Source organism: Phoxinus phoxinus, assembly GCF_949152265.1.
Source record: "Phoxinus phoxinus genome assembly, chromosome: 12".
NCBI classification, from domain to species: Eukaryota; Metazoa; Chordata; class Actinopteri; order Cypriniformes; family Leuciscidae; genus Phoxinus; species Phoxinus phoxinus.
In genome coordinates, this window is record NC_136887.1 from 8,776,530 (window position 1) to 8,798,071 (window position 21,542).

Here is a 21,542-nt window from a genome sequence, read left to right on the forward strand (position 1 = left end):
GATCCAGTCACCCACCACTGGCACTTATGATGGTTCACCAGACAAAGGGAACATGGGAGGTTGGTATCCTAGAACGCACTGGAAGGGGGTTAGGCCTGTGGAGGAGTGGGTGAGAAAATCATGTGCATTCTCAGCCCATGGGAGGAAGTCACTCCATCTCGGTTGTTCAATTCAATTCAATTCAAAGCACTTTATTTGTCCCCAGGGGGAAATTTAAAAGGGCACATTACAGTAGCTTACACAGGCACACTGCACAACCACACACTACATACCACATATATACATAAAATCAGAATGCAAAAAAATAAATAAAATAAAAGCGGGAATTCATCTGGAATTCATAAGCTGGACAGCCCTCGGGATGAAGGTTGCTTTCCTCCTCTGTGTCCGACAAAGCGGACAACGGAGTCTACATCCCGAGGGTAGCCACTCAAACTCTGAAAACAGAATGTGAGAGGGATCATTAATAATCCTGCGTGCCACCTTAACAGTCTGTTGGTCACATAAGGCAGTGAGAGTTCGGACGGGCTGGTCAATGATTTTTGAACAGACCTTAACCACACTCAACAGGCGGTTTCTGCTTTGCAGGGTGATGGAGTGGAACCAGCTAGTGAATGAGAAGGTTATTACATTTTCAATAAAAGCATAGTAAAATGTGTTAAGAATGACTTTGTTAACCCCAAATGACTTCAGCTTCCTAAGTAGATATTGGGCCCTATCTTGCACCCAGCGCAATTGACTTTGTGCACCGACGCATGTATCATTCCTATTCTGCACCCGCGCACAGCGGACTTTTCCCTCCACAGACGCACGTCGGTAAATTAGGGAATGAACTTGCGCTCGCGGGGGCGGTTCAGCGCAAAGAGGAGGTGTGTTCCGGCGCAAAACTGCCCTGGTGCTATTTTCCAGGTTTAGAAAGCAATTGCGCCACTGACCAGGAAAAACCCAGTCTACAGACAGTGGCGCGTTGCGCGTTAGTCAAATGGTATTTTAAGGGCGCGTGCTTGGCCATAATGTAGCGTGTTAACGAGCATACACTTTGATTCTCTAATATCGTGTCCGTGAAGATGTGAAAAAAAATCTATCTTGATAAAAAAAACAAATCTAGATTGCACATTTACCCAAATTATGCGCCTGTTTAACCGAAGCTTATTTGGGTGGTTTCTCCCATCATCCCCAATGTCACTTCTCTGTGCTTTACGGCCCTGACGAGAACGTCGGTCTCCTCGGCTGTGAACCGCGCCTGGCGCGCGCCGGCAAATCCGCCGTTATAATAGTAATCCGCATTGAAACAAGCGCGCCAGCTCTTAAAGGGAATGTGAGAGGACGCTCTGATTGGTTTATTTCACGTTACGCCCAAACCACACCTATGAATAATGAAGCTACTTCAGACCAACCCCTTTTAGATTTGCGCTGGGCGCAAGAGGCATTTATCCCGCCGGGAAAATAGCAACAGCGCCGGGATCCGCCCACAAAGTTACTTGCGGTTTGCGCTTTGACACTTGCGTTTCAGATCGTTAAAATAGGGCCCATTGTCTCTGATGACACTTTTTAAGGATCTCCTCTGTATTAGTGGAAAACCTTAGTAGGTTGTCAAAAGTTAATCCCAGGTATTTATATGTCTCCACTATCTCCACTGGCTCCTGCTGGATGATAGTGGTGACCGCCTCAGCTAATTGTCTCTGTTTGGGTGAGAAGGTTACAATCATGTCCTTAGTTTTATCTATATTCAGCTCGAGACAAGACTTTTCGCACCAAACTAAGAAGTCCTGCAGGGCAGGGCTGTGATGTTGTGAATTACTGGAAAGCAGAGACAGGAGGACTGTGTCATCAGCAAATTTCACATAGTGGCAATTTGCCTGGGTGGATCTACAGTCATCAGTGTAGAGGATAAAAAGAAGTGGAGAGAGGACACAGCCTTGTGGAGAACCTGTGGAGGTGAAGAGGTTGTCGGATAAGATGTGATTCACCAACACCCTCTGCGATCTGTTGGTGAGGAAATCTATAATCCACAGAATGAGTTGGTGGTTGAGGTGGAAGCGTGTGCTGAGCTTCTCTGCCAAAATGTGTGGCTGCATTGTATTAAATGCTGATGAAAAGTCAGCAAAGAGAAGTCTGGCTGAGGTGTTTGGTATTTCCAGATGCTTGTGGATAATGTTTAAGATGAATATTTTTGCATCATCAACACCCCTGCCAGCCTGATAAGCAAACTGCAGAGGATCCATCATCGAACTGGTTGCCTTGGTGATGTGCTCCTTGATGATCCTCTCCATAGCCTTCATGACCAGAGAGGTGATAGCGACTGGTCTGAGATCATTCAGGACCCTGGTGGTGCCCTTCTTGGGGATGGGGATCACTGTTGAGGTTTTCCACAACGCGGGGACTGTGCTGCTGTTCAAGGAGCCCTGGAACAGATGCTGGAACACACCTCCCAGCTGCTCAGCACAGTGCCAGAGGGTCCTCCCACAGATGTCATCTGGCCCTGGCGCTGTGTTCTTTTTTGTCCTTCTGAGAGCACTCACCACCTCTGATGTGTTGATGTTGAGACCGCAGTCATCCGGTCTGAGAGTGGAGATGATTGATTCTAGCTGGATGCTGTTGTCTTTTTCGTATCTAGTGTAGAAGGAGTTGAGGTCATTCGGGAGTGAAGTGGAGCTGCTTCCAGCTACCTGGATGGGTTTGCGGCTGGAAGAGACAGAGTTCACTGCTGCCATGTTCTTGATGCCCTGCCAAGCCGCACGAAGGTTCCCTTTTTCAAAGGTCTGCTCCACTTTGTTCTTGAATTTCAGCTTGGCAATTTTTATGGCTCGCTTGACCTCTCTATTTACCTCCTTCTTCTCAGCTTCGGAACCGGTAAAAAATAATCTCTTTTTCTTATTCAATATGTTTTTTAGATCTTTAGTCACCCAAGGTTTATTGTTAGGAAAAATGGTAACCTTCTTGGAGGGGATAATACTATCCACACAGAAAGTGATGTATGCTGAGACTGTATCCACTTGCTCACTGATGTTGGTGGAGCACGATGTGAGGGTATTCCAGTCCGTGGTTTCAAAGCACCCTTGAAGCCTATCAATGCTGTCCGGTGTCCACTGTTTGATGTCCTTGATGACTTTCTCCATTCTCTTAACCACAGGTGTGTAGGCGGGAGCAAGCAATATGCTGCTATGGTCAGCAGAGCCTAAGGGGGGGAGGGGGACGGCTCTGTAGGCATCTGGAACTGACCCATAGCATTTGTCCAGTGTTTTCCCTAAACGGGTGGTACAGTTGACATACTGATAAAATCCTTTAAATGATTTGTCTAAAAAACAGTTATTAAAATCACCCATGATGAATTTGGGGGCATCCGGAGATATCAGCTCAAGTCTGTCGAGCGTATTCCTTATATAATCTAAAGCAATGGATACATTTGCCCTGGGGTGGATGTAAACCAGAATGAAAAACAGCTGTGGAAATTCCCTTGGAAGGTAGAAAGGACGCAGGGAGACAGCCAAGAGTTCGATGTCAGAATTGCACAGTTCTTCTCTGACAACAACTGTTTTGCACCAACGTGGATTGATGTAGAGACAGACACCACCACCATGGTGCTTACCAGTCAATTCAGTATCACGGTCTAACCTTACAGGGGACCCGAAGCCATCTATGTACATACTGTCGCTGTTATCACTTCCAGTTAGCCACGTTTCAGTAAACGCAAGAATGGAAGCAGTCCGGTATTCATACATGTGATAAACATTAGCTTGCAGTTCATCGGTCTTGTTACGCAGTGAGCGCACATTAGCAAGAATCACTGAGGGGAGCACGCAGTGCTTATTTCCTCCTCGCCTAAGTTTTGCTTTAATTCCACCCTTCTTCTTCCTCCCCCGTCTCGTTACCTTCTTTCTGTTGTTGTACAGAGTATCTGTCCTGTCGGTTGGGAGTTTACGTTGAAGCTCCTCTGGCAACTTGTCAGTGCCTTCATGGAAGTGAAATTGCAACTGTAATAAAAAATCCCTGGAATAAGTAATCCGTCGGCTGTCCGGAAGAGTATATCCATATGATGCAGTAGGCAAACAATCCAAAATGAAAAGTAAGAGCATAAAGGTCCATAGTGTCCATGTACAGTCCATACTTTGGAGCAGTGAGCGCAAAAAGCTAGCTGAATTAATTAGCGTCGGCTTGTTTATCCCAGTAACGTTATGTGAGGAAGTGGCAACACCCTCACAAACACGCCACAAAAGTGCTGAGCTAGAACTATACGGTAATAGTTGACAAACGATCGATTCCCGAAACAAACACTCAAAAACTCACGTTACAAGAGACAAAAACATTCAAAGCTACTTTCTGCACCGACCGGTCGACCGCACGAGCAGTGACCCGCTACTATATTCAGTGCTACTATATTACCTCAGGTTTCGTCCCAGTTCTTGGTTCAACCTTTCGACCTGTCCGTTTGCCTGGGGGTGATAACCAGAGGTTAGACTGACATTGATATCAAGTTGTTTGTAGAAAGCTCACCAAACCCAATAGGTAAACTGTAATCCCCAATCTGAGACAATATCTTCTGGAATACCATGAACTCTGAAGACATTATTAAATAGGGCATGATCGGTTTCCATAGCTGTGGGTAGACCTTTGAAAGGGATTAGATTACATGATTTTTGAGAATAAGTCAATGATTACCAGAATTGTAGTGTAGCAGTTGGGAAGATCTGTAACAATGTCCACTGCCAGGTGAGATCAAGGCCACTGAGGAATGGATAATGGCTCTAGAAGGCCGGCTGGAAGTTATCAGGGGTCTTGGACTGTGCACACAGAAGCCACCAGAAGGACTTACGTACCATACTGACAGTTTGTTGAATACCAGGGTGCACACTGCTAAGGGAAGAGTGGACCCATTTAATGATTCGTTGCCTGAGATATCTAAGAACATACTGCTTGGTAGGAGGACATTCAGGGAAGGTGGTTCAGTTTGTTATTCTCGTTGTACCTCCTCCATGATATCCCAACATATAGGTGCTATAATAACTGAAGAGGGTAAGATGGGACCCTGATTTGTGGGGTTGTCCAGAGGGTCATACCTTCTGGAGAGAGCGTCTGCCTTGTAATTTTTGCTTCCTGGATGGTAACTGTAAACTGAAATTGTGTGAAAAAAAGCAACCATCGGGCTTGTCGTGGGTTTAGATATTTAGCATTCTTATTAAAATCAAGATTCTTGTGATCAATGATGACTTGGAATGGGTGAGTAGGTCCCTCCAGCCAGTGCCTCCACTCCTCCAGGACATCCTTGATGGAAAGCAGCTCCTTATTGCCTACGTCGTAGCTTCATGGAGAAAAATGCACAGGGGTACATTTTACCTGGACTGCCATGACATTGGGAGAGGACTGCTCCGATACCACAGTCTGAGGCGTCTACTTCTACAATGAAGGGGAGATTGGGATCAGGGTGTTTGAGGATTGAGGCTGTGGTGAAACTCATCTTTAAAGAGCTAAAGGCAGCTCGAGCAGATTCGGTCCATTGTAATCTTTTAGGTTTTCCTTTGAGGAGTGATGTGAGTGGAGCGGCAATGGTAATATAGTTGTGGAGAAATCTTCTGTAGAAGTTTGCAAATCCTAGAAATCTTCGTAACTCCTTCACTGTGGTAGAATGTTGGACACTTCATGATCCCATTTGTCACAGCTTTGTACATAGTGCGAATGTACATAGTTTATAAGTGCATAGTGGGACATCTGGGACACAACTATCGACTAGATTAGTGAATTGGCGTAGGCCTACTTGTTTAGTGAATCAAACTATTGATGCGGTCTTTAAAGGGCACCTATTATGCCCCTTTTCACAAGATGTAAAATAAATCTCTGATGTCCCCAGAGTGTGTGTGTGAAGATTTAGCTCAAAATACCCAACAGATAATTTTGTATACAAAAACCACGGGGGCTATACAAAAGCATCTATGTGCAAGCGTGAATGCGACCATCTCAGGTATATAGCCAATTACCTCTGTTTAGTGACCGAAGCTGGCGATTTTGTGATCGTGAGACCCGCGCTAAACAGAAGGCGTGAGGACCTCAAAGCGACATAGCTTCCTAATATGAACACGTAAAATATAAGTAAAGATTTTAAAAGAATAATAAAATGTGCTGCTAAACTATTATATAAATGACCATTAACCAATTTGGCATTCTGACCTAAATTCGAGGTTGTGATAAAATGGAGTCAGATAAGTTTAATTGGAACTAAATTACTTTGCCACGTGGAAAAGACAGTAACGTTAAAAACGTAAAAAGAAAGTATCATTAGACCGATTTAGATTGGCTTACAAAACAAAAGAACTAAATACAAAACTAGAAAGCAAACAAAAGGTAAATGAAACAGTGTGGTAACCACAAACACCACATGACCACGAACAGAGTGAACTGAAGGTCTTAAATACACAAGATAAGGAACTCAATTAAATCAATCAAACAATGAATTACTACGACAACCAAATGAAAACAGAAGGAAAACAGGAAATATTTGTGTTACAAATACACATTTTTCACTCAAGCTCAGGGACCAATTGAATTGATTGATGCTGATGTGATGGAGTTTTAAAAAAACAAAAGCCAAAGAATGTGAATTTGCACAGTTGACTGAATCACTGATCCGAGACCGCATAGTGTATGGCGTAAACAAATACCAAATTAGAGCTCAACTTTTAAGAGAACCGGATCTTGCTCTAAACAAAGCTGTGTAAACAAAGCCAAATTAAAGCACTCCAAGAGGAAACTGAAGTGACTGTGAAAAAAATTATTAAGATAAAGCTAACTAGCTCAAAGCGACAGGAGGTTTCACACTGCATGATTTGAATTCATGAATTCTGTCTGGTCCGCAAACTACATTTCACAACCAAATACACGCGAGAAGTGAAGGAGGAAATAACGCAACATCACGCGTGCATGAGACCGGAGTTCTTGCGCGAGACTGAAATTGTTATTAAAAAGGATAGCCTGCAAGAAGATTGCGATCCAAATTGTCTGTACGCTGATTTGCATCGAAAAGGACTACAAAAAAAAAAAAGATTATGCAGGAGGAAATGGGTGGGGAGATGAGGGGAGCAATGATTGTGTGTTCTGCAAAGAGAGTTGGAGGTAAATAAATAATTTTGCAATGTGCTGCTGTTGCTTCTGGTCAAGCAGATGTTTGTGCTTTTTTCTGTTTTATATAATTGTAAATATATCTATTAAAATACTGATATTCTGGTCTATAACTCCTCCCCGAACATCCCGCTGCCCTGTATCTTGCTTTGTCATTGGCTGTACGTCATTGCAGATGTAGTTTGTCAGAACACATTTCACACAGCAGGATTTTGAATCGCCGACAGATCCAGATATTTAGCATGCCAAATATATCACGGGCGTCGCCGACTCATCTGCGATTCTCTCAGGTTTTTGATCATTCACACTGCGTGTTGTCACTCACATGACCGATCACCGATTTGCCTATGATTTCGGCCATTTGTCAGCGATCTCACAAAATCAATCATTCAGTGTGAACTCGGCATAAGAAGTCACTTCAGAGAAGTTCTGCTCCAAATGCATGGTTAAAGAATGAAGAGGAATGAACCAGATGCGGTTACAGTCATGAAGCGAGGAAGTGTCCTGTATATGGACAAATATGTATACTGTGTCGCAGAAAAAAAATCACTTCGGAAGGATGTGCAAAACGCATTAACAGAAAGAAAAAACAAGGTTCACAGTGAGAAAAGTATTTGAGTTTGAACAAGAGGACCAAACAGAACTGTTTGTAGGTGCCCTTGATGAGCACAGTTTTGGTCTTAGAGGAATAGATCTGCTACGCTGCTGCTGCTGTTTTTATTGCTGCTGCTGCTGCTGTAGGTTATTGCTGCTGCTGCTGCTGCTGCTGCTGCTTTTATCGCTGCTGCTGCTGCTGCAGAGCAATTACGGGACTTGCTACTGCCAATACACAGCATGATGCTCTGAGCAAGTAAGACATGCTGCTGCTGTGCAATATAGCATACATTAATTACCCCCCAACAGAGCAGGTGACATGATATTTTAAGAATACAAGCTAAGAGTCAGAAAATCTAACGCCAAAACATACTACTGCTGCCATAGAAAGCCATAGAAGCCATAGAAACCGTGTGCATGCTAGGTGCATGTGGTGCCTAGCCTTTTAGTTTTGAGTTTGAGAAATGGGGCATATGCTTGGTCTTGGCAGACTAGATATGAAAGCTTTAGCATAAGTTCTGCCGGGACTCAATTGTAACGTCACTTATTACCTTCACATCTAACCAATCGTGTTTGAATACTTGCAGTATAAAAGATCGGTACTTACACACGTCTGAGTTCGCAGATGCTGACGGCATACAATTACCTCCCTCCTCCCCACCACCACCAGGATGGTCCCTGTCCATAACTCCCAGTGGGTCGGCTGAGCCCCTTCCTTCATCTTCCTTCCTTCGCAGGAAATGCAAATTCCGTTGCCCTCGGATTGCGAGCTATGGACGGGCCTACGCAAAGGAACTTTATAAATGCTTGCTAGGCTGTTAATAAATGTATGCTTTGTTACGCTATTCTGCCTTCCGAGTATTTCTGGTAGAACTGCCTACTCAGTATTCCCCTGAGCAGATCTAGCCATTAGACATGTGGGCTGCAATGAGGTGCATATAAGGCGCGTGAAGCATCTCCCAGTATAGCCCTCTGGTACACCCTTTTGTTAAGGGGTGTCCCTAGTAACTTACGAATGTGGTGTTAGCTACATTCATGCCGACATACCAGTAAACTAAGTGATTTGGGGCCAAAAGGCTCGAATATATCCAATAAGAATGTGCATTATGTGTGGCTTTAACAAATGGTAACACGTTGCAGGCTAATAGAGATGAGGAAATAACTATTAGTCAGACCCAGAAGTCTTCCAGAAGTGTATAGCTCAAAGGCTTCAGGACCTAGAGGGAGTCATGAATATCGTGGAAGACATACTCGTGTGGGGAGAAAATGTGGAACAACCAGACGAAAGGCTCAGGCAGCTTCTAGAGAGAATCAGGAGCATAAATCTGAAATTAAATCAGAAAAAAATGCAAGATCAAAATGTGTGAAACAAAGTACATAGGGCATATACAGAGTGGAGAAGGTTTGAAGCCAGACCAAGACAAAATTAAAGCAATTGTGGAAATGCCTAAGCCACAAGACAAAGCTGCCTTGATGATTTCTTGGCATGGTTCAATATTTTGCAAAGTTTGTTCCAAAGCTGTCTAAGATCAGCGTGCCACTAAGGGAACTCCTGGAAAGTGGTGTATCATGGCACTGGGAAACTTCACAGCAAAAGAGTTTGAGATGCTGATGTCACAACTAAGCAATGCCCCAGTTCTCAGATTCTTCCACGTCAACAAGGATGTGACTCTTTCTGTTGATGCAAGTTCAGAGGGTTTTGGTGCTGTCATCTTGCAGGAAGGATATCCTGTAGCATTTGGATCAAGATCCCTGACTGACTGCCAGAAAAGGTATGCTCAGATTGAAAAAAAGCTTTTAGCCATTGTGTATGGGTGTAAAAACTTCAGTCAATACCTCTATGGTAAACCGGTAAGAGTGCAGTCAGATCACAAGCCACTGGAGAAGAGGGTGTTAATGAAACTTCAACCGTATAATCTGCAGATAACCTACAAACCATGAAAAGAGTAGAAAATAGCAGATACGCTTAGCAGAGCTTACCTGGAGGAAGAAACAGAACAATTACTGGACAGTGACTTGGAAGTACATCAGTTGTCAAAATATCAACCAATTTCAGAGGAGAAACTTAAAGCTGTCAAGAAAGCTACAGAAGCGGATAGAGAACTGCAAATGGTGATGGCAATAGTCAAGAGAGAATGGCCTGAACAAATCAGACATTTGCCGACTGCAATAAGAATGTAATGGACATTCAGAGAAGATCTGACCCTCTCAGAAAGACTGCTGTTCAAAAACACAAGTCTCGTGGTTCCAAGCAGAAATACTGGAGAGGATTCATGAAGCTCATTTGGAAGTTGTTAAATTACCCCCTATTTGGGTGTGAGCAAAAACACGCTGATTTCAGTGTACAATGATTCACGTAAACGTATAAGAATTTAGCTAATTTCTTCGCCATTTTTCCCTAAGTCCAGTGTCCCTAGGAAGGCTGAACAAAGAGCACCTGAAATCGGACTGAAAGTAACAGCGTTTCAACGGCATGGCAGCAACACTCTTTTTTGACCGCAGTTTGTGAGTGCTCAATTCAGCAACTTCAGAGACAACTGGGAGTTCAAACACTCAACTTCAAGTCTTAAGATATCCTCAGTCTAATGGTCAAAGTGAAAGAGCTGTACAAACCATCATAAACCTACTCAAGAAGGTGCAATAAAGTCAAGGAGATCCATACTTGCTCCTCTTGAGTACAGGAATATGCCACTAGGAGGAGTGAAGTTATCTCCTGCACAGCTTCTTATGGGCTGTAGCCGGTTTGTAGCCAGACTACCAACAGCGAGTAAACTGTCAAATAATTCTACAGCCGCAACTGCACAAATATGTTCAGAAATGCCTAAAGGACAGGCCGTTGAAGCAAAAGTCTTACTATGATCGTATGGCAAGAAACCTGCCTACTCTGAGGGAAGGAGAAAGGGTGAGACAGAGAGCTGAGGATTGTTGGCAGCCAGATGTGAAAAGCCAAGGTCATACATGGGGTGCTTCTCAATATCCCTCCTCGTCTCCTCACTCCTCCATCCTATGACCCAGAAACTGATCGAGCTCAGCCATCTTGAAGGAAATCTCAATTCTCGAATTGCACCACGAGGAGGCGAGGATCGAGGAGGCTTCCTGAGGAGTTATGAGCGAGGATACACAGGTGTATCCTTTGCAGAAGAGCTTTATTGACTAAACATGACGCACATATAAATGATCCTCCCCCTTCACATCAGTCACAATAATTTTAAAGGGGTGATGAACTGAGAAACATTTTCCTTGAGGTTTTGACATATAAGAGGTCATCATACTATAAGAATATCCTGTTTTAGAACTGAAAACTTCCTTGTTAGTCTAATAAAAGCTTGTATTGACACCAGGCACAGCGAACGAAAGGTTTTTCAACGTGGGGATCTTTGAGGTCAAAGGGTATCAAACACCGCCTCCGCAGAAGAAGATCAACACCTACTTCAACACTGCCTGTTTAGCCCCATCCACCGATTTGCGCATTACATGCAATAGCTAAATAACATAGGCCTACGAGGTGATAATTGCTAAACCGGAGCGAGGTACCATGCAATAAACATGCCGTTTACGAAATATTATGCAGTGCCTGGTTGTGGAAGAAGACAGTCGCTGCATAAGCTTCCTTCTGATTCCAATATTAGGAATGTGTGGTTAAACTTTACCTTTAATGGAGTTCCAGCTGGGTAAAACATTGTGCATTTGTTCGCTTCATTTCACAGCGGATTGTTTTGTAAACAAGACACAGTTCGAGACTGGATTTGCAGACAGATTAATATTAAAAAACGATGCCTTCTATATTGGATCCGACAGGAATGGTGCAACACACTTATCTGAGTTATTTTTTTTTATCTGATAGTATTGCTTTGTTACAGATCGTTTGATATCTAATGATTATGTGTACGTGTCTAGTCACAGAAGGATCCAACTATGAAGATTGTAGCTTGTCAAAAAGACACTGAATTCACATCACAGGGCACACAGCTGGCTTTTGAAACCTTGGATTGGAACCCAATCATAGCAGTGGGCGTTTACTTCCAAGTCTTCAATGTGGCACGCCCATAAAATCCGAGCGTTTCAGGAGCTAGGCTCAAAACCTGGGTAGAAAATAAATAGCCTATTACATATTAATTTTGATATTTTTGAAAGTAAAACCAAGCGAACGTCATAAGTTGACCTTTGAAAAAAAAAAAAAAGTTCATTTAATTTATACTTTACCCTTGCAGTTTATATAAACCACACATCTCAAATATTTCAACAGGGTATCTTGCTTTATCATTATTTATTATGAATTTCTTAAATAACCAAACTAATACAACATAAGGGCAGATCCTTTGAGCGCTGCTGATGACGTTGTGAAGTGACGCTCGAGTGATCAAGTATTCCAATGTATAAAAAAGCTTTCATTCGATTCCTCCTTCCTCATTTTCTTTCCTTGCAGCCTTCCCTAGCGTCCTACAGGGGGTGGAGCTGCGACGCGAGGAAAGGAAACGAGGATGCACAAATAAGCATTGAGAAGCCCCCGTGGTTCAAACACAGGGTGGAGAAATCTACAGAAGAAATCGAAAACACCTGCTCAAGACGAAAGGGTTGAGTTTCCAGAATTCACACATCCAGGACTTAAATGATGGTGTTCCTAATGTGGTTAATACAAAAAGGCATTGCCACCTGCAAAGATGTATTCAATGCCTAAAGATGTTGCTGAAGAAACTGAGAAAGTGATTGGACCTCCAAATCAATATCCTTGCTAAAGTACATAAGTTGTTAACTAAAGTAAGATAAAGTCTGAGATCTATTCATATTTAATTTTGTTTTGGAGATTTTAATTGCAACACTGATTTTCTAATTTGCAATTAGAGTTGAGGACACTTCCGGTCAACTACAGGACACCAAAAAATGGGCATGTCCTTGGAAAATGATTCATGAACGCATCTACTCAGAGCTACTCTCACAATTTCTAGAGTCTGTTAGGAAAGCAATAATACTTGCAGTTGTGAATAATAATTCAAAGATGCATCTTTTCATAGGATAAGGACATACACTCTCATAAGTAATTATGAGACACCAGACACTATGAGAGACAAGAGTCTTTAATGTACTAGGTGCAAGAAAACATCACATCCTGTAACATTGACACGATGAAGATTTCGACGAAAAACGAAAAGCTGAAAATTAACCAGTTTTTCTCCTAAAATTCGAATGTCTCCCTAACATAACACGACCCTTTAATTCACTCTATTCCAGCAAAAGGAGGAAACCAACTCCATATTACACAGTTCACATTTTAGCCATAGTCGTATTTGTGGTAACAGTGTTGCATGTTTTGGAAGAAGTACAGTAACTTGTGAGCTCATGGTTATAGACAAAACACTGAAAACTAGCTTTAGGGGAACCGTACTGTAAAGGCCCGCTCACACCATGATGACTATACTTTTGTTAGTCTAAGTTTTAAAAATCATTCTAATTCTATGAGAATATGGAAGTTCTTACCACACTGTCAACAAAAATGATGAACTCTCCTGACTTTAAAGACCACTAGCATTAAAAGTGGCAGACGACAGTGCACGCTTATAATACACAGATCGTTATAATCCCTTGGTGTGGATTATAGTTATCTGTATAGTTATTGTACTTGGTGTGAACGGGCCATAAGTCATGTAGTCATACATTTTGAGTAGTCTGGCTGAGGAAACAACAATAGACAGGATAAAATGTTGACGAACAGGAAAACAATGATACTTCCTGTCAGAGAGCTTGTGCGTAATAGCAAATGCTTCTCGGCTCTTTTCAAATCAACTTGGAGGCGGACCTCACCAATAAATATGCAACAACACCATTGCCCTATAGTAAAAGATACTACCAAGGAAATGGAGACCATGATAAAAGAAGCTGAATATCTTCTCAAATATCACAGGAAAGGAGTTCTCAGTTATGTTGCATTTAGTATCCTTGTCTCAAATGTTTCTCATAAAATTTCTTAGGAGAAATAAAAATAGACACAATGAATCATTTTTTGACGCACAGTAAGAGAATGGAGCTATAAAAGGAATGTGGACAATATCTCAGATCATTTGCCCATGATGAATTTGATGACAGGTTTGAGATATAATATTGAGCTCAGTAAGCATCAGCCCTATAAAGCACCCATGAAAACCTTTCTGTTCCTATAAACACTGTTATAAGCAAGCAACTGCAGCACTAGTGGACGACAAACTGTCTGTTTAAACACAGTAGAAATGACCGGTCATGTCCCACACTGTTTAACGTCTGATGAGTAATTCATGCAGCCTTGAAACAAGGAGCACGATTCTCCTTTTTAACAACCCATCGTCATTACAGCATGAATAAATACATTTCTCAACAACAGCAGGTCAAGGAGTAATTCCAAGTCCACAAACGGAACCTCAAACCTTTGCCGTTTAAAGTCTGCGAGTGTGCGATCTTGTAAACATAATCTGTGATAATTGGACCGTAATTACAATTGAACATGAATTATGCATATTTTCATCATTTTGAAAGCCAAATGTGATACATTATGCACCTGCCATTGCAGTTAAGTCACCATTAACTGCTTTTCTGTAACAAACATTTTAATCACATCATTGCCTTGACAATTTTCTAAATTGTCTTACTGAGTCAGTTTCTGAAGCTTCTAAACTTAAAGGATAATTCCGGTATTTAACACCTTGAGTCTATATTGTAGTTTGTTTTGGATGAACAAGAGTGGTGGACAAATTTTTTTTGACAATGGTTCCTCTCTCGAGTTTTTGACTATAAAAGAATTGGCCATGGACCCATTTAACATTGGAGTCAATGGGCATGTCCGAAAATGTCATTAAAACAACCTTTAACATTAGTTTTCAAAACTGTGCAACTCACCGAGTGCTTGTTAATATAAATGCGCTACGTGAAACGGAAAGGGGGCTGTTTACATTTGGTCGATGTAGTCTTTTGGCTCGCTTCCGTTTCTCATAAGGCTAGCGAGCAGAGCAACTGTGCTCCGGGAGAGTAAGCGAAATAAACAAACAAAACCTTGAAAATATTGAAAGACGTGACCACTGACCAGTGCAATATGAAGTTGAACTCGACTGTGACCGTGAGTGTCCCGCGAGACATAAACATCGGTTATCGCCATCAAGTGGTCGGGAGTGTGCTAACGCTTCAGATTCAAATATTGAGCGGAAGTTACACGGTTGTGAAGTGTCTGAAAAAATAGTTCCACTATAGCAAAATAAACGGATTGGAATCATATATTGCGACGATATATTGTTTATAATCATCAACGAACACCACTAACCACTCGGTGAGTTTAACAGTTTTGTAAACGAACATTATTGGCTGTTTTAATGACATTTTCGGACATGCCCATTGACTCCAATGTTAAATGGGTCCATGGTCAATTCTATTATAGTCAAAAACTCGAGAGAGGAACCATTGTCAAAAAAATGTTGTCCACCACTCTTGTTCATCCAAAACAAACTACAATATAGACTCAAGGTGTTAAATACCGGAATTATCCTTTAAGTAAAGACAAATAAACACAAACTAATGTGAAACAATTAAACAACAAAAACAATCAATCAAATGAATCAAATTAGAGTCTAATTTGTAAAAAAAAAAAAAAAAAAAAAACTAAACAAGCTATCTTGTAATAAAATAAAATCCTATTCTATCTTGTATCCAAAAAGTACTCTTTCCATTATTCCATTTTTTGTTGTTGCATAAATTGCAGTGTGGGAGAAAGTGAAGTACCAAATATTATATGAGAAGTGCAAAAAATGAGTATAGAATATGAATGTGGAATGGCTTTTACCAGACTGATGAGGAAAGAGGCCACTCGACACCATAGTTAATCTCTGATTCCCAGCATGCATGCTTTGTTTGAATTGATGACTCATTTCTTTAAATAAAACCTTCACATAATGCAATCGAGGGAACCATTTTAATAGTGACCCCAAATTAGCTGTGAGGCTGAGATTTCACTCCCCAAATTGCAGCAATCCTTTGCGAGCATGAGCTTAAAATGACACGAGCTCGTCACTAAACTAGAACTCAAAGTAGCTTCATCAGCAGTTTATTTAGTTGAGTGCTTCACGCATGTACACATCTAACAATGTGCAGGAAGAAAGCTTTACTCGTTTACTCTGTATGATGCCATTTACCATTCCGATGTCTTCAGACGTATAATGAAATATATGATGAGAAGAGATACATGCAGGCCCATTTAACCAGACTATAGGAGCTTTTTAAAGATTGCAGGCATGACAAAATGGGTAATCGGATATCATCACAACAACTATTAAATTAAACTATTAAACTATTAAATATCTTATAAAATATAGATATGACATATTGACAGATGATTGACAGATATGACATATTTACATAGATATTTCTAAATGTTATTTTATGAATAATAATCGCAATTGCACAAGCAGTGTTTTCGGGCTGCTGCATTGCAACTGACCTACCTGTGACTCTGAAGACCTCGATTAGCTTTCTCAGGTGTCTTTGATCGGGGTTGAAGAGACTGAACCCTGACCTACAGTATCACAGCGTTGTCTACTCTTGCACCTCGAAGGTTATGTACATACCTGATGTCATTGCAACACAGTGGAAAAAGAAACTATAACCATGCCAACTGGCCTGGATCAGCAGTTTCCCAATGAAAACCAGTAACACTTTAGAATAATTGTCCATCATTAAAGAGGTAATTCAGCGCTTGCAAGATTTGCTTTTAATATAATTTGTCTGCCTTTGTGAAAGGATCTTTTTTTTTTTTTAAATCAGTGCTGCATGACCAAAGAAAACAGAGAAAAAGGGCTGTGGCGTTCCCTTCTGCCAAAAAGGAACACATCCATAATACACTGAGCTCAATCCATCAGTGGGAATACAAAAATGCAGAATAATAACAGTCTAATCTGTAGTTTTAACAGAAGCCCTGGAGCTGCCAGAAGTTTAAACACGTCATGCGGCAGACTTTTGATAACAAATAAATGGGAAGATCTTGGTGCAGGTACACATTGTTCATTTACATTTACTTCTGACATTGTAACAATACAAATATCAGCAAAGTTACCCTTTCAAATGCAACTAACAAGTAATGCAGTACAAGTAGTAAACCGGACGAGTCGTGCTACAGTAACACTTCAGCTCCTATTAATAACTAATAATAACTAAGAACTATTATGGAAACAAGAATAACTAATCATTAAGGAATATCACGTTTAGGACTGATATAGTTCCTTAATAGCTAATCAGTAACAATTGAATGAAATAAGCCTCAAAGAACTATTAACTAACTACAGTATGACCAATTATAAAGAATTACTAATTAATCACAACATTAACATGATATCTGATATTTGAAGTCAAGTGTTGACTAGTTACTCAGTGACTACTAAAAATGTGTTAAAAAGGTTCCAGGTCCAGATCGCTTACGGGTGACAAAGTAACACTTGAGAAATTAGGTGAGGCTTATCATGAGTTTCACAAATAATTATAGAACATGTGTTTATATGTGAATAAAAGCTTATATTTAATCTGTTCAATGTATAAAGAAACTGAAACTTTCTCTCTTTCAGAAAACTTAGATAAAACTGCTTGATTCATATTGATTACATTTACAATGTCTTTGAGGACTTTTTGAAGCTCCTAAGTTCTGGTTGCATGGAATTTCAATGGTGGGACAGATATCTTTCTGGTGTGATTAAAAATATTGTAATTTGTGTTTTGAAGATGAACAAAAGTCTTATTGGTTTGGAATGACTTGAGGTTTAGTAAATGACGATGATTTCATTTTTGGGTGAACTTTTAAACGAAGTAACTGAAGTGTTAATGCTGTACCACTCATTTGTCTTGCATTACTTGCATTATTCACACAGAAACATTATTCCCCATAACATAAAGCAAACACCAGATGATGAACAGAGGGTGGATTACTCACCATGTTTACATGCAGTGGTCCAGATCCTGGTCTAAACAGCCTCTGTCTATTGGATCCTGTGCTGCTGTTCCTCACACGGAGAATGCCTGACTTAGCCATCGATTTAACTGCAGAACAGATTGCTAGAATAAGTGCAAATGCTCCAAATAAAATTATATTAAAATTCGTGCCACAACATGAAACCAGACATGAGAAACTTGAGAGAATAAAACTGCTATGAAAGATGTCGTTGCACGGACCTAAGAGAAGGGTGGTAGTCCTATGCAATTTTATGCTTTCATATTATTAATATTGCTCAGAGATCAGATTATTTGGAGAATGTTCAGGCTGCTGGTCATGTTTATTTTGCACTATTTTTTTTGGCACTCCTTGTGTTATGCTTTTTGTTTATATATACAGTACTGTACAAAAGTATTAGGCAAGCTAGTATTTTCACCCAACACATTGTTTTAAGACAGTTATTTGTATATTTTTTTTTTTTGCTGTAGTGTGTCAGTAGGAAATATCAGTTTACATTTCCAAAGATTCATTTTCCCATTAATTGTTATAATCCAGTGAGAATGTTGTATGCAGAAGGACTCTGACAACAGCCGGTATGATCCACACTGAGATCTGATGTTACTATCATCGAGTCCGTCTGATTACATGAAAAACTGAGACCGACTAAATCCAGAAGAACTGAGGGAATGTCTCCAAGACGCTTTAAGAAAACTTCCTGCAAATCTACCTGAAAAACTATGTGCAAGTGTACCTGGACAAAAGCTGTTTTCATTCGCAAAGGTTGGTCACACCAAATTGATCTGATTTAGCTAATAAAGGTTAATTGATAAATAAAATTTATTTGACATTATTTTTGAAAGCATCCTCACTTTTACATTTTAGCATTTTTACACACGTGCCTAAAACTTTGCATAGTTATGTAGCTTTGCAGGCAAGTTTCTTCAAGCATCTTGGAGACGTTGCCAGTTCTTCTGTATTTAGTCTCAGTTTTTTCAGTTTCTTCATGTAATCACAGACAGTCTCGATGATGGGGAGTTCAGATAATTCTGGATTATAACGATTAATGGCTAAAGGAATGTTTGGAAATGTAAACTGATATTTCCTACTGACACACCACTGCAAAAGATATATAAAAATGGCTTAAAAGAACCATTTTGAACAGAATTCACTATATTTCTGTGTATGTCTGTATGAGTTAGTTTGACATGCACTGTACCTGGAGGAGTGAGCACATGTGTCAGGGCAATGGGCTCTAGTGCCGAGAGAGTGGTTGGCAGCGGCAGTGAGCAACACCGCTGAAGCAGAGCTTTAAGTGGAGGATCTGCAGGCGACTGGCCAGGAGGGCGTGCGAGGGTCTGAAAATCACTGCATTAAGTCAGATAACCCTTCAAACAGCAACATATTACATTAAACTGCATCCAAAGTGTCTCATTTACCAACTGGAAAATCAAATGTTTCATGTCAAGTATAGTGAGTGGGGTTAATCGGGAGAGGAACAGTATCTGGAAACATCTAACTGAGAATACAGTCAACAGTAAATCGATATTAGACATACTTTTAGCTATTGTGTACACACAGGCAGAACAATAGCTAAAAGTTGTGGCCTATTCAACTCAAATCTGTGTTTTTGGAGTGTTTTGGTCTTTTTGAGTTTAGTCTGAACAGGAAAACATGAAATCCTATTGTTCTAGGCCTCTGGAGGTGGTTTGAAATCTGATAAAAATTAGTTTGTTCCCCCTAGAGCATCTTAGTCTGAACATTAAGATCATATCGATGTGTTTTTCTCATCATTCCCCTAGTGAAAAAAAATAAATAAATTACATATATTATTTCATACTAAGTATTCTACAAATCAATTAACATATTTACTGACATACTGTATCGCTTGAGACTTACTGATATAAATATTACAATAGTACTTCTGTATTGCACAATGCTCATTTCTTAAAGGATAATTCCGGTATTTAACACCTTGAGTCTATATTGTAGTTTGTTTTGGATGAACAAGAGTGGTGGACAAAATGTTTTTGACAATGGTTCCTCTCTCGAGTTTTTGACTATAATAGAATTGGCCATGGACCAATTTAACATTGGAGTCAATGGGCATGTCCGAAAATGTCATTAAAACAGCCAATAATGTTCGTTTACAAAACTGTTAAACTCACCGAGTGGTTAATGGTGTTCGTTGATGATTAACAATATATTGTCGCAATATATGATTCCAATCCGTTTATTTTGCTACAGTGGAACTATTTTTTCAGACACTTCACAACTGTGTAACTTCCGCTCAATATTTGAATCTGAAGCGTTAGCACACTCCCGACCACTTGATGGCGATAACCGATGTTTATGTCTCGCGGGACACTCACGGTCACAGTCGAGTTCAACTTCATATTACAAGTAACAATTAATGAAGGTTTTGTTTGTTTATTTCGCTTACTCTCCCGGAGCACAGTTGCTCTGCTCGCTAGCCTTATGAGAAACGGAAGCGAGCAAAAAGACTACATCGACCAAATGTAAACAGCCCCCTTTCCGTTTCCGGTAGCGCATTTATATTATCGAGCACTCAGTCCTTCAACAGAATTCAATGGGATTTTACAAAATGACGAATAAAACACGACAGAAACTGTATTTCGCAACACTTTTTGTTTCTGGAACATCAACTAACATCACTAATCACTCGGCGAGTTGCACAGTTTTGAAAACTAATGTTAAAGGTTGTTTTAATGACATTTTCGGACATGCCCATTGACTCCAATGTTAAATGGGTCCATGGCCAATTCTATTAGTCAAAAACTCGAGAGAGGAACCATTGTCAAAAAAATGTTGTCCACCACTCTTGTTCATCCAAAACTAACTACAATATAGACTCAAGGTGTTAAATACCGGAATTATCCTTTAATATTAAGCCTAAAATGTGTTTAATATCACTATTAGAAAGGCTAGTATGATATAATATCAGTCTTTGAAGGCAAGATATTTAAAGTGTATCTAAAGGATACTTGCAAGTTAAATTTTAGCACAATCAAATATGCTAAGTTGGATCTCAGCACTATTTCTGGGTAACTAAAGTACATTAAGTACAAAATTAGTTGTTCCAATATAGCAGACTTTAAGTATGCCAATTTAGTATACCAAAAGTACAATTGCAGGGTATTTACATAAATATGTAAATGTATTTGTTGTATATTTAGCATAAAATAAATGCATTTCAAAATAAATTTTAGAATATTTTTTTTTCATTAGGGTCATCATGCGAATGCTTGTTAATATGTCAGGTGTTCAATACATACAGGTATTAAATGCATGTATACATGAGCAAGGTTAGTGTGTAAAATACCACACAGCATGTCATATGTTACCCTTAGCAAACAATTTAAAGTTAGCAAACCAATCAAACATTCAGAGTGTGACATGTTCCTACCACTGACCGTTCTGTTGCCACATTTTCACTACCATTATAAATGGATGCAATAAGACAAAAATATATTTTTGAAAAATATACTTGAAGTATTTTTTGTTGTTGTTGCACTTTATTAAAAATATATTTTAGGTATATTTGAACTGTGTGCTGGAAATTATCATTGTAACAATAGTATACACTAATACACTTTGTTGTTCCAATTTAGCACACAAAAGTACACTAAATACACTTAAAATTATGATTTACTATAATTTACTATAATTTAATTACAGCTAAAATATACTTAGTACAAAATTAGTTTTCAAAATAGCACACTTCAAGTTAACTAATCATTAACACACTTGAAGTATACTAAATTAGTCTGACTCAGGTCTTTACACTGGCTCCCAGTCACATTTAGGATTGATTTTAAAGTATTATTACTGGTATATAAATCATTTAATGGCCTAGGACCTCAATACATTGCAGATATGCTCACTGAAT

At 40.0% G+C, this 21,542-nt stretch overlaps 1 protein-coding gene across 5 annotated transcripts in view; it reads right to left on the bottom strand.

The window, feature by feature from the left end:
* arhgef9b (Cdc42 guanine nucleotide exchange factor (GEF) 9b) overlaps nt 1-21,542 on the bottom strand; it is a 71,492-nt gene that overhangs the window by 43,938 nt on the left and 6,012 nt on the right. For all 5 annotated transcript variants that reach the window (XM_079630273.1, XM_079630276.1, XM_079630274.1 and 2 more), the window contains exons 3-4: nt 18,852-18,990; nt 17,636-17,742 (exon numbers count right to left, since the gene is read on the bottom strand). In XM_079630273.1, coding sequence (XP_079486399.1) covers nt 17,636-17,742; nt 18,852-18,990 — 246 coding nt within the window. The remainder of the gene's footprint in view (nt 1-17,635; nt 17,743-18,851; nt 18,991-21,542) is intronic.